The sequence below is a fragment of the Zootoca vivipara genome, chromosome 3, assembly GCF_963506605.1.
Source record: "Zootoca vivipara chromosome 3, rZooViv1.1, whole genome shotgun sequence".
Lineage (NCBI taxonomy): Eukaryota > Metazoa > Chordata > Lepidosauria > Squamata > Lacertidae > Zootoca > Zootoca vivipara.
The window spans coordinates 36,609,069-36,623,252 of NC_083278.1; the positions used below are offsets into that span (position 1 = coordinate 36,609,069).

Genomic DNA, 14,184 nt, shown 5'->3' on the forward strand with positions numbered 1-14,184 from the left:
GTTCTTATCCTACTCTGTATTAGAGAATTGGAAAATACCCTTTCACATTTCCCTGTCCATAGAGGGAAGTGTGTGCAAAAGGGCCTCAAAAGGTTTCATCTTAACTATCTGTACAATAGTATAATATGGTGCGGTTAACTAAGTTAATTAAAATAAGTGGGTTTAAGTAGCTCAGCACTGAATTGTGGCTCAAAGCCCAATGCCTTCATTATTTTATGAAAAAGAAGAAACAACACAGTGTTACTTACAAGTTTTCCCATTGTCAGATGCTCGCCCTCCATCACCTTCTGGGTAAACAGGAATCACAGTTACTTTGTACTGTGTGTCAGGCTGGAGATTTCTTAGAACTGCATAATTTGTGTTGCCTGGAACAGTTGCCTGTTGGGTTACAAAAGGAAAAAAGGCAGAGGAAATGGTTTTATTTGGATATTTTCCACCATGTAAGGACTGATCTTCATGTTCAAAGGACAACAAGATGAGCCAGCTTAGCCCAGAGGTTCCAGAGGCAGAATCGCTATCTGGCAGGTGGGTCACTGTTGCTTATTGGAAGGGAGAGGAGCATGGTATTGGGGAGTCTGGTGTGGTGCAAATGCTCCAGCAGAGCAAATCCGCAGCCCTGCCAGTGTGTCTGCACCACTCTAACCTTCTCCATCTTCTTCCTGATATGCAAAAGAAATTCACCCACCAGGGGGGTAGAGTAGTAGCTCTGCCCACTCCAGCAAGCTGTTTCCTGCATGAAAGGGTTGCTGCATGTTTTAATCTGCCCAGCCAGATGTCAACAATGACTGCTCCCCACATCAAATGGGGGGCATACTTTGCGCGGACGCACACAGCACCCCTGATCTTACACAGCTCCTAGCAGTATTGCCTGGCATCGCCCCCCCCCCCAAGGCTGGGTACCTGGAGGTTCCTGCCCAACCTCGGACAGTCAACCAATCATGGTGGGGGAGGCATTGCCAGGGGAGTTGGCCAGGTAGGGGGTGGGACTTCCCCACCCACACAATAGAGGGCACACATCGCAGTCGGCTCCAGAGCTTCTCCCACCCCACCCTCCCTCAGTTAAGCTTTCTTTTGCAGGTTAACTTCTTCTTCACAGGTATACTGGCGCTGCTATGTATTGGTCACTGTTAAAGGGACAGAACATTGGCAGGTTCTGCCTTCCCTGTAGCAAGGCAGTGGGGACTGTCATACATTGGTTCTGCTCCTTCCTCCTGGGCCGTGTTCAGAAAGTGGTGGTGGGGGATGAGTGCTCAGACCCCTGGGCTCTCACTTGTGGGGTGCCTCAGGGTTCTGTCCTCTCCCCCATGCTTTTTAACATCTATATGAAGCCGCTGGGAGAGATCATCAGGGGGTTTGGGCTGGGTGTTCATCAGTATGCGGATGACACCCAGCTCTACCTCTCTTTTAAATCAGAACCAGTGAAGGCGGTGAAGGTCCTGTGTGAGTGCCTGGAGGCGGTTGGAGGATGGATGGCGGCTAACAGATTGAGGTTGAATCCTGACAAGACAGAAGTACTGTTTTGGGGGAATAGGGGGCGGGTGGGTGTGGGGGACTCCCTGGTCCTGAATGGGGTCACTGTGCCCCTGAAGGACCAGGTGCGCAGCCTGGGAGTCATTTTGGACTCACAGCTGTCCATGGAGCCACAGGTTAATTCTGTGTCCAGGGCAGCTGGTACGCAGGCTGAAACCCTACCTGCCCGCAGACTGTCTCACCAGGGTGGTGCATGCTCTAGTTATCTCCCACTTAGACTACTGCAATGCGCTCTACGTGGGGCTACTTTTGAAGGTGACCCGGAAACTGCAATTAATCCAGAATGCGGCAGCTAGACTGGTGACTGGGAGTGGCCGCCAAGACCACATAACACCGGTCCTACATTGGCTCCCAGTACGTTTCTGAGCACAATTCAAAGTGTTGGTGCTGACCTTTAAAGCCCTAAATGGCCTCGGTCCAGTATACCTGAAGGAGCGTCTCCACCCCCATCGTTCTGCCCGGACACTAAGGTCCAGTGCCAAGGGCCTTCTGGAGGTTGCCTCACTGCGAGAAGCAAAGCTACAGGGAAACAGGCAGAGGGCCTTTTTGGTAGTGGCACCCGCCCTGTGGAACGCCCTCCCATCGGAGGTCAAGGAGATAAACATCTACCTGACATTTAGAAAACACCTAAAGGCAGTCCTGTTTAGGGAAGTTTTTAATCTGTGATATTTTAATGTCTTTTGGTATTTTCGGGAAGCCGCCCAGAGTGGTTGGGGAAACCCAGCCAGATGGGCGGGGTATAAATAATAAATAAATCACATCTTTGGTGGTTTCAGACCTTGGGTGGAATCCTTTAGTCTTTCTTCCCTACAATGGGGGGGGGATAAGCAGTGACCCACCCACCCCTGCGGCAGTGATCCCAGGGTTCCCCGATAATGGGGTTGTTCTGAGGGGAGTCATTGACCATATGCCAAGAGGCTGTCACTGGTCTCCCCTGTGTTGCAGCAAATTGGGGGGGGGGGCGCTCTGCTTGAAGAGACATTCTCCAGAGCCAGTCCAATCCCCACTCAATCTGGATAACCCTGATGTTCCCCAGATCCCCGGCTGGGGGCTGGGAAGGATAAACGCCCAAGGCCTCCCTACGTCTGAATCTTAAATAAGGTTGTGGCCAATTTTAATCCCATAGCACAGTGTTGTGTGTCTTTATTCCACACGGGAGCCAGTCTTGGGTTGGGGGGGGGGGTCTCCGCCTGTCTGCACAATAAGGATTGTGCCCTAGCTTTCTCCCTGGCTTGCCATTGTTCTACGCTCATAGAGTAGGAGTCAAGCATATGAACTCCTCACCTGTACACTTAAGTAGTACAGTCCCAAGAGGGTTGTACCATGCACAGTTTTCTGAATAGAAAATTCAGCTCTAAGTGGTGCCCCAGCCCAATTATGAAACCACCCCTAGCACAAACAGTTGCAAGTTCAGGGCAAGTATGAAGTATACAGAAGTAAATAGGAATACCAGTTCATCTGCACCTCCTGCCACTGGTGCATAAAACAACTTGTACTGACGAGGGTTCCCTTCAGCATGATCCCATCGAACATTCAATGTGCTGGTAGTTGGATCATAGACTCTGAGGTTCTTCACAGTGTTGAGAGGTTCTGAGATAAATAGATAAATAGAATGCATTGTCAGGCTCAGAGAATCTTACTATTGTGCATCATGTTGCCGTCTTATGTGAGTGGCTATGCCTAGCTTTGGTCAGTGACAAGTACAGGTAACACTTTGTCTAACAACTACTCTTTGGACTTACAAACACTTGCAAGATGAATCTAGTCTGCCATACTTGAGCACAAAGGGAGTTGAAAAATAGGGGATGCAGTTCCTGGCTGCTGCTTTGACTCACAGGGAGGCTTAGGAAGGAAAGAACAGCTATTCATCCTTCCAACCCAACAGCCAGCCTGACATGCTGCTCATGGCATGACTGAGTTGCCACTTGTCTTGTGTCTTCACTCTCAAGGGATGGGGCAAATGTGCATTGTAGAATTGGAAGGAACCCTGAGGATCATCTACTCTAACTGTCCCATATGGGGATTGAATCTGTGACCTTGGCATTATCAGCACCACGCTCTAACCAACTGAGCTATCCAGTTGTAAAATAGTGATGTAACTCCATAATGCAAATATGGGAAAGGATTTGTCAGTTCAGTTCTCGCTGTTTCTCACTTTTCCCAACTTAAATTCCACATTTTGCAGAAATTTGTGTTCATTTGTTTGTTTTTTTTAAAAAAATCCTCATGAAATTCATCAACATTTTACTGAAAAATTCTCTTAATAAATATATTTCATATGCATTTTGATTAATGTACACATTTTTGCAAACAATTATCCCTACCTGCATTTTTGTATGTTTTTTTCACTAATGCATTTATTTTAATTCACACTTTCCATAATATATGCATTTTGGTAAAAAAAAAAAACCACAAACAAAGAAACACCGGAGAACTGCATCGCAAAATTTGGATAAATGTGAATTTCAAAGGCTATTCTCATATTGTTTTGGAAAGGGCAAATTTTATAGTTTTTAGCCTTTAAATGACAACTGATTTGAATTTCTCCCCCATCCGTAGATGGGGGATTTATTTCCAGGTCCGAGGGCCACTTTTCCTTGTGGGGAACTTTCCAGTAACAGGCAGGGCTAGAGGCAAAAGTGCAGAAGCAATGGATTTGTGTCTAGTGAGCTACACTCCAGCCATGCAAAAATCAGAGGCTTCAGTAGACACACAAATCTCTATCCCTCCGTTCAGGCAAACAAGAAGAATTATCACACTGCAAAGTCACATTCCAGCCAGGGAAGAACATTTGAGGAAAGCATAGAGCAGACCCTGTATGGTACATGGCTTGGGGAATGGCCATGGGAGAGCCTCACGGGCTAGATAGAATGCCTGGAGGCCACATTTGTTCCCAGGCCTGTGGTCATAGTGAAAAGACAGGATTAAAATATGACTAATAAATATTATTCGCCATCTCAACAATACCGTGTCCCTTATGACACATACCCCTTGAACTATTCCTACCATTTTGCCTTCCACTCTTTGGACTAGTGTACTTATCTACTTGATTCCCACTGTTAAGAAAAAAAGTTATTTCCATTCTGGATAACTACAAAGTACAAATAAATGAATATCTGCACAAATAAATGAACATCTGTAGGGACTTCAACAAAGGAAAAGCCAAGTCTGCCAACTTTATAAGTGATTTAGCATTACTCTTGCATAATTCTTCACAAATGAGAAAACCAACGTTGTTTTACTTACTGGTTTTGCCACTGCCTGTCATTCGTCCCCCTTCACCTTCTGCATATATGGATGAAACTGTAACACTATAACGTGTCTCAGGTTGCAGCTTCTGTAGGACAACACTGTTCTGCCTCCCTCCTACTGTGGTCTAAAAAACAATGGAATGAAATGTAAATTGAAAGGGCAGGCGGCTAAATTCCAAAGATGCTGAAAGGATACAGTTTGTATATACTACAAGTATACAAGTTTCTGTTTTTCAGACAATACTGTCTGCCTAAGTCCTTCAGTGGATTAAAGAAAAAATACCAGAATTGCATTAGTCATTTGTTAAACCCATGTGAATAAAATTTTAAATGTTGAATGATCTGAGCTCTTTATGGATCGTCTTTCTTATTTCTACATATTAGTGAGTACAGATCTCCAAGTCCTCAATCTACAGCTAAAGGGCATATAAGGCCAATTCTGGTACCCAAAGAAAATTAACCTTGATGTTTATTGGAACAGCAAAACATGATGATTCCCACATTGTCCCATGATCTAAATGCTTTGTCTATGGGCTCCAAAGAAATATCTTCTGTTGTGGCCAGTTGGACAGATATTGTCAGCATTTACAAAGACCAGACGCTACAAAGTTCCTACATAAAAAGCATTTCCATAAAGAGAAAAGCATGTACAAGTAATAAATGAACAAGTAATATAAACACACTAGGAAGCTGTGAATACACACAGCAAAATAAAAATACAAGAGTCCTGTTGGAGTAGAACAAATGACTCTCTAGTCAGCATTCTGCTCCCACAGTGACCAACCATATTACATACAATTGTGACACATGACAATTTAAAATAATCTGCATGCTTTTTCACTGTGGTATGTCAGAAATCTGCTATGTTTGAAAGAGCCTTTGGACAGAAAAACCCCAGTAAAAAGCAATCCTTGGCAACTGTTTGTTCTGCAGGCTCTGAGAAAGTGATATTTGCTGGATTACATCTGAAAGACCACCATGAGTCATCTTGTGGGTTCTACTTATACAGGAAACAAATCCACTTTCTTTGATTTTGTAATATAAATACTTTTCTGCAGAACTGTAGAACATGAAAACAAAACTATCTGACAAGCTCATGTTTTCAAAAGCGGATATTTGTTCAGGAGCGCATTGCTGCTTTCCCCCATGAGAGAATAGTTTCAGAGTTGGTTACCGATTGTTCAGCACCATCGCCAGTTGTAGGTCGATAAGTGATCCTGTACCGCTGCACTCGTCCAATGGCAGGATCCCATTTGACCGTCAGGCTATTGGATGTTGCATTGTATACCTGAAGGTTTCTTGGGGGACCTGTTGGAGCTGAAATGAATTTATGAAAGGGTTGTTTAGCAAAGAGATATAACAAACAACATACAATGGGTATCTGAAGAAGCGTGCATGCACATGAAAGCTCATGCCAATGACAAACTTAGTTGGTCTCTGGAAGGTGCTGCTGGAAGGATTTTTTTTTAACATATACATGACATTACTCAAAATCAGCAGCAGCCTCATTACCTTGGAATAACAATACACATATAGGGGCCTGCTGAGAACAAAATCTACCCAACTGCAGAATTTGGGCAAGATTATATAAGACATATATAAGAAGGGGCAAAGGAGAATTGAATGGAAATGTTGCGTAGCGCTAAACATGACTAATGGGGAGTAGAACATCACCAAATATACAAAAGTTGCTATTAATTCACCAAGTTGTCACTTTTTAAAAAAGCCACCCTATCCTTTGTATGAGTGGAAAGTACTTCAGTGGACACAACTTTTTTCTTCTGCCTGCATCACCTCAAACCACACACCCTCTGAAAAGCCTGCTGAAGTTCAGGCAAACCTCCAGAGCAACACCCCACAATGCATGACAGAACCTCAAGAAGGGGCAAAGCCTGTGTACAGACAGGAGTACTTTCAGCAGTAGAAAATAAGGTAGTGGTATTTTCCCAGTAGTGATGGTGATCTCGGGGCAGGGGTGGGGGGACAAAGTGGCAGTGGTGAATTGGGGGAACTCTAGGATGGCAGAAGCTCTACAGGTGTATGTGTTAGGATCTCCTACTCGTGAATGGCACCATTGCCTCTGCCTCTCTCCCCTTTTATGAGTCACCCCTAAGTATACTATATAGAAACATTGGCTTCTCTGCATCCTGTCTTGGCTTGAACTAGCTCTGTCTTATAGTATCTGTATAATCCTCATATATAAAATATTATTAATGAATTCAGGTTCTTACCTGCTGTTGTCAGAGGTACCTCGGGCACTATAGGAGGGGGAGAAGCACAAACAGGGCAAGTTTGCATTAAAAACATGTCTTTCATTTGAATACTATTGTTACAAATTGTAATCCATGTATGAATGCGTTTCAGAATTTCTTACATGTGGTCTCACTGCCAATCAGTTCATCACTCTCTGATTCATCGGGATAAATTGCAGTAACTCCAATCTCATAGAGTGTGTCTGGGTTCAAATTTTCAAAAACTAGAGTATTTTCATCACCATTAAGAATTGTCTTTGGAAGTGACGGGGGTGGGGGGAAAGAAAGAAAGTTACTCATTGAGTCAATATATTTAACAATTAACATTTTTCATGGACTAGAACAAATAATTTATAAACATTTTACTACTTTTTGAAACTAAGTTGTATTGCCTCTCTTTTCTTGCTACTGCATGAAAAAGCACATGAATCTGACTTTTGAAGAGTTTTTAAGTAAACCATTTTTAACTTACCAAACTTGTAGTCTCTTTCTATACTAAAGGAAGTGGGTAACTTTGGAAACGATTTAGAAGGGGATATTTTAAAGATCTAAGGGACCCAGGTGGCGCTGTGGTTAAACCACTGAGCCTAGGGCTTGCTGATCAGAAGGTCGGCGGTTCGAATCCCTGTGACGGGGTGAGCTCCCGTTGCTTGGTCCCAGCTCCTGCCAACCTAGCAGTTCGAAAGCACGTCAAAATGCAAGTAGATAAATAGGAACCGCTACAGCGGGAAGGTAAACGGCGTTTCCATGTGCTGCTCTGGTTTGCCAGAAGCGGCTTTGTCATGCTGGCCACATGACCTGGAAGCTATACGCAGGCTCCCTCGGCCAATAATGTGAGATGAGCGCGCAACCCCAGAGTCGGTCACGACTGGACCTAATGGTCAGGGGTCCCTTTACCTTTACCTTTTATTTTAAAGATCTAACAGCTTTACTTTGCTGCATGTTCTGCGATTTTAAATCTCTGCTGGGGATCATTCACTTTACCTCCCTCCAAGTAAGTTCCTTCTGCACACTGAAATGGAGAGGGTGAGGGAAGAGGTGGCAGTAAGATCAGCACACAGCAGCAACTCAGGCAGAGGGGGGTTAAGCGAGCAGTGCAACCCCACCATACTATCCACTAAAATTGATCGCCAAATGGACCATTGCACAAAAAGTGCAATACTATCCTTGAGAACTCACTAACTGGATAAAGAGGAAGATGGGGTGCCAGGAGGCAATATTAAATGAGCTAATCTATAGTTGCAAGGAGGAGAACACATACAGTCACTTTTGTATACAAAAGGATTCAATGTGTCTCCAGACTTAATGAAGAAACCGATTCCCTAGGTATCAAAAGTTTAGAAAACACAGTGGCCAGTTTAACATTTCCAGCAAACAGCATTAAGCACACAAAAAGGGTTTAAAGTGATTGATTTTGGGGTTATTGAAAAATTCTTACCTGTAGCTTCTCTTCACCAGGTGGTCCCCATTCTACTCTGTAGAGAGCTACATCAGGTGCTCCATGGTCCCAAGTACCTCTGAAACTTGTCTTGGTTACTTGATCAGTTCTTAGATTTTGTGGTGCTGGTACCGGTACTGTCAGGAAGGGGAAAGTAAGAAATTACCTCACAAGAGGAAAAAAATCCTGCAAACTAAACATCACTAGAAATGCAAGGTTATATGCAGAGACTAATGTACCACATAAGGTGTTTGGCGTTTGGACACAAACCACATGGGGAATGTATAGAACAGTTTACATGCCATATACTCATAGGGTGAAATCCTTAATTTCTCTAGAACAGCACAGACTCTTTTACTACAGTAGGATTGTCAGGCTCAGGTCTTTTTGCTCCACAGTCTGCACATTGCAGAATGCCACTACATCTGCCATGGCCAGAATCAGAATATGGCAAGACCGAAAATCTGCCTGGGGCCTATGGATAGTTGAGGAGCTCAACAAGCCCATTTTCACTCAAACTACAATGCATGGAAACAGGAGTTTTAACACCTCTTCTTCATCTTCCATAGTGCACTTCTCTATCTGTTCAACATCCTTCCCCCACCCCCACCCACCCCATGTTTGTGCCAGTGACGAAGTCTCTATTCACATCTTAACTGCTTCCAGACAGGGGTGGTCACAGAAACACAATCACAGTGATTTTTATCTATAAAGATTGTATGTGTATATAAGCTGTCTCAACAACATGCTTCCTTTATAAACTTAGTGGTGCGCTGCAGATGAGTACTGGAACAATCCTACCCAGGTGAACTCTGTTAAGGTGGGTGTGCAGGGGCTTGGTGTACACGGACTACAGTGTCCACAGTGTTCTGGCTGGGATATGGCCAATTCTATGTTGTCCCCTTTGGCCCTTTTCTCTGCCTTTATGAAACCTCTTCAGGTTTCTGGTCCTTGCCAGATTTTTTGTGTTGCTGCTTTTCCCATACTGCACATCCAACTTTGTGTTTTCTTTCCCTGTGTTCCTCATGAGTCCTAAACACCAGACCTCCAAGTGATCTGGGGTGCAAAAGTTCATGCCAGGTGTGCCCTACAAAATGTCCTCCCACTGTTATGTGAGTCTGCCATGCCTGTGGGCAGTGGCATGAACTAGCAAATGAAAAAGGTGATCCTTTGCAGCTTTCTCCTTGAGAACCAAAGGCACTATTCACAACAATATACCTGAGGAAAGCTGTACCAAAGACACTGTTTAGTCACCACAGTGGGCATTATGCTAATCCTGATGCTGTGCCAGAGAAGCTAATTAATCAATGCAGTTTCTGGCAGTGTGCCTGATAGGAGCTATTGCCAAGGATACTGCCTGGATTTGAATCCATGATCTCATTGGTGGATACAGTTCCTATGTTAATGGCAGCATGCTTTTTGCTGCCCAATTTGTGGTTGCTACATATACTGTAGAGATGGGAGCTGCTGCTTTATCTTTTCATGTTTTCCTTCTGGCACCTCCCACCTAGGATGATGATAAGGAGAATAACCTAAGTCTCTTCCTCTAGAGTCATTCTGGTCTAGGCCGTTACTCTTTACAAAACTCAACATTTTAAACCCTACATTTCTTTAAGAATCTAACACAGCTATGGAGACTTTTTGGTACTCCAGATGTTGCTGAACTACAATTCCTATCATCCTTGGCCATGCTTGCTGGGGCTGGTGGGTGTTCTAGTTTAGTGACATTTGGTGGGCCAAAGGTTCTCCACACCTGATCTAAGAAAACCTATTAAGCAATAGATTTGACTTACAAGTGGTGCCTTCTGCAGCTACTGGCATAGATGGTCCTTCGTCATATACTGCAACGAGCTCAACATTATAGAGTGTTTTTGAATAAAGATCAGGGAGAACTGTGCTGGTCTGAGAGGGATCCAATTCCAACTAGACATAAACAAAAAAGATTTATTAAAATGCTGCTTTCCTCCTTACAACATCACTTTCATAATTCTGTTTTCCATGTTTTTAGGACTATATTCACAAAGCTATTCCTGGTGGATAGATATCACTGAAGACTTGTGGTGAACTTTGTACTAATCTGTTTATTTACAAATGAACGGCATCAAAGTGTGTTAACCTGAATATATTTTCTTTGATCCTTCTCCGTGTTCTAGGGCCATCTTCCCCAATGGCTGAAGCTAACAGGAGTTATTGTCCAAAAACATATGGAGGGACCAAGCTGGGGAAGGCTGCTATAAGGACAAAGCCCTGAACTCTTCCCAACCTTCAATTTAATGAGTGCTCGTGATGGTCCTTTTTGCCAAGCTGCTTCATCAGTCTTGCTGTGGTACAATATTCACAGCTGTTCAGCCCTGTATCCTCAAAAAGCTGGCTTCACATAGCTTTTTTCTATATTCCTTGGTCACTTTTTATTTATTTATTTTAAAAAATATTCCATTTGCAACCAAAGCACACATGCTAGCTATTGTCACTCTTCTACCACTTGTATTTATGACATAAGAATCCTGTGGTTTAGCAGTGCTAACTTCTAAGAGAAGAACAATCCATATATCAGGCATCCCCAAACTGCAGCCCTCCAGATGTTTTGGCCTACAACTCCCATGATCCCTAGCTAACAGGATCAGTGGTTGGGGAAGATGGGAATTGTAGTCCAAAACATCTGGAGGGCCGAAGTTTGGGGATGCCTGCCATATATGTTGGTTCAGTACCACTGAAACCAAAGAATCTAAATTTGTTTAAGATGGGAAATAATTTTACATATCAGGAACTCAGGCATCTGATCGCTCCTTAATAATGCTGCTGCAGGTGGTCATGCTTTAATACTCCACTTAAGCTATCTTCACATATTAGCTAAAATTCACCTACCTCTTTCACGTCATCTTCCCCAGCTGCTTTGTATCTCAATATGTATTTCCGAACTTTCCCTGGAACACGTTCCCAAATGACTCTCATGCTGCTGTGAGTAATATCTCTTATCATCAGGCCTTTTGCTCCACTTAAAGGTACTGTTGAATAATCAGACATATCGGCAAGAATATTAAATGCCATCCCCCAAACAGGTTTATATTTTGGCAAAATTTATCTTTAAATCTCCTAGTCCATGTAACTTTTACATTCATATTAAAAATGAATTGAAGTGAGAATGCCAGCTTTCAAACAGATTTTACAAGTTATTTAAACAATATGTAAACCAGATGCTTATGGAAGGTAAAAATGGGCAAGTATATATACAATAAGAAATGGTTATTCTAATAAAAGCCTTCAATTCTCCAGAGGGGGGGGGAGAACTATCATCTATTCCTAATACGCCTTATGCATGTGCTATATGAACAGCCATATCTAAAGGCTTCCCATGGAGAATAACATGGTATGTGCCTTTTTCACAACATCTTTGGACAGTGATTGTCTTTTAGCAGCCAAGTTCTAAGCACTGTATGGGTACAGTAGCACTATCACGTTTTATGTATCAGTGGAAGGGTTTAGTGACAATAATCCAAGCCCCTAGAATGTGTCTAAATAACTGAGTAATGGTATAACTATGCAGTGGTGGAGCTTCAAGCTCTGGCACCAGGGGCGGAGTGGAGGAGGGGGTGGGGCTGGTGCACATCCTGGGGGCGTGGCACACTGTCTCCAGGGGTCTGGCGCCCAGCGCGGGCGGGGTGGCAGCTGCGATGGCACCCCACTGGGATCGCGCTGCCAGTGAAATGTGCATAAGTGGGGAGAACCCTGAAGAGTCCTCATGGCTCATGAGGAGACCCTCCCCAGAGCCCAACAAGGACATCCTCTTTGGGCTCTGTTGGGAGTCTCCTCATGAGTCAGAGGAACAGCAGGGCTTTGTTGAGAGTGCTGACCCTTCCCGCCTAACAACTGAGGTGCGGCAAAGCAGCTCTTTCCTGCGTGTCAGCCTTTAGGTGGGGAGCCTCAACAAAGCCCTGCTGTGCCTCCAGCTCACGAGCAGACCCTCCATCCTCATTGGGCTCCAAGGAGGGCCCCTCATGAGCTGGAGAGGAATGCTGAGCCTCCCCTCCTAATGGCTAGTGCACAGGAAAGTGGCTGTTGCTGTTCTTGCTGTGCTACCCCACAAGTCAGATATTAGGCAGGGAGACTCAGCAGCCTCAACAAAGTCATGCAGCACATCCAGTTCATGAGAGCTGTGCATGTGCACAGTGGTGCGCGAGTGGCAAGTGAGAAGTTGCCTGTACACAAATCACAGTATACATTTAATATACTGAAGCATGGCATTACTAAACCAAGAGGAGGTAAATGTAAAACAAGCAAGATGTTCTTCCTACAGGTGACTTCCTGAGTGGTGAGTGGATCACTGATGAGGTCACCAAAAGCTGAATGAATTGTTAAAGTGTATTCAGTGTTGGGAATCAGGTCAACCAGCTGTACATCATTCACTGATGCTCCAACGCGCATCTGGAAAAAGAGAAAAATAAACAAGGAAGTTTAGAAGAAGCCACTAGAAAGAAAAACAAAATGCTTGGGACTTTACATTGTTTTTTTTAAAAAAATCAGTTTCCATATTTAATAATGTATTTACAACTTCCTGACTGATATATCATTTTGTATATAACTTTCCAGTCAAGCTACTTTATTTTATAATCTATGCACACACAAAAATAAATGCCTCACTGCTTTGGCATATAGAAGCAAATCCAGGTTCTGTCTGTCTGTCTGTCTGTTTGTCTCTCTTTCTTAAATATGTTGTTACCTGTTTCTCTGTTGCTGGTATTGTGGCATTGACAGGTTCATATAGCAGCACATAGCCAGTAGCTCCACTGACAGGTTCCCATCGCACGCGCATTGTTGTTGAGGTGATGTCATACGCATTCAAGTTTCTGACTGAAGGGATTGGCACTGCAGAACCATAAATGTGATTCAAATCAGTTATTTGTGTCCATAAACATATTTACATCTTCATTTTTGAAAACATGTTTGAACTTTCAGCTGGGGAGTAGCTTTTAGTTATTGTATTCTTTTTGCAGTAAACCAGGCCTGCACAACTTATAACCAACTAGTTTGAACACAGCCCACCAGCTGTACATACTGACCCAACAGGGCTTAAGAAACCTCCTGTTTTTGCAGTCTCCCAAGGTTTGTAAGGACAGGGGAGATGTTAGGTACTTGGCAGGTTCTAATGCTTAGATAATAGTCTGAACTTGGGTTAGTGGGTCACAAACTGTACATGACTTTTGGTGAACAATGTTTTAATCCTATGAGAGCATAATACACGTAACTGTCTGGGATAGTTTCTCTCATCTGTTCTGGACTTAATCTACACAACCACAATCCCAAATTGGTAAATCTGAACTGTATATTGACAAAGCTGAATCACACTCTCAGGGTCACCCAGCTTGATTGGCCCTCATCCTTTTCATAACTCTACCCTCCGGACTGAAAAACCAAAAGTCTCCTATCATATTGCTTATAATTGTTGGATTTTTATCATAGAATATTAAGTACCCAATGTTCTCTTTCTCATCTTAGGCTCCTTCTTCAACATATGTTTAAAGTAGAGTCATACCACTTTAATCAGTCATGGCTTCCCCCCAAAGAATCCTGGGGACTGTAGTTTGTTAAGGGTGCTGAGACTTGTTAGGAGACCCCCTATTCCCCTCACAGAGCTACAGTTCCCAGAGTGAATCATTTTGTTGTTCAGTAAGGTAATGTCTATCTACAAAGGAGGTTGCAATTTTTAAAAATATCC

The 14,184-nt window shown here is 43.5% G+C and overlaps 1 protein-coding gene across 14 annotated transcripts in view; it reads right to left on the minus strand.

Moving 5' to 3' along the window:
* The window catches only part of COL12A1 (collagen type XII alpha 1 chain), a 119,139-nt gene that overhangs the window by 45,809 nt on the left and 59,146 nt on the right, over positions 1 to 14,184 (minus strand). For all 14 annotated transcript variants that reach the window (XM_035109590.2, XM_035109599.2, XM_035109592.2 and 11 more), the window contains 11 exons: positions 13,189 to 13,334; positions 12,764 to 12,893; positions 11,337 to 11,476; positions 10,265 to 10,394; positions 8,472 to 8,608; positions 7,156 to 7,288; positions 7,013 to 7,039; positions 5,956 to 6,098; positions 4,777 to 4,906; positions 2,981 to 3,120; positions 249 to 378 (listed from right to left, as the gene is read on the minus strand). In XM_035109590.2, coding sequence (XP_034965481.2) covers positions 249 to 378; positions 2,981 to 3,120; positions 4,777 to 4,906; positions 5,956 to 6,098; positions 7,013 to 7,039; positions 7,156 to 7,288; positions 8,472 to 8,608; positions 10,265 to 10,394; positions 11,337 to 11,476; positions 12,764 to 12,893; positions 13,189 to 13,334 — 1,386 coding nt within the window. The remainder of the gene's footprint in view (positions 1 to 248; positions 379 to 2,980; positions 3,121 to 4,776; positions 4,907 to 5,955; positions 6,099 to 7,012; positions 7,040 to 7,155; positions 7,289 to 8,471; positions 8,609 to 10,264; positions 10,395 to 11,336; positions 11,477 to 12,763; positions 12,894 to 13,188; positions 13,335 to 14,184) is intronic.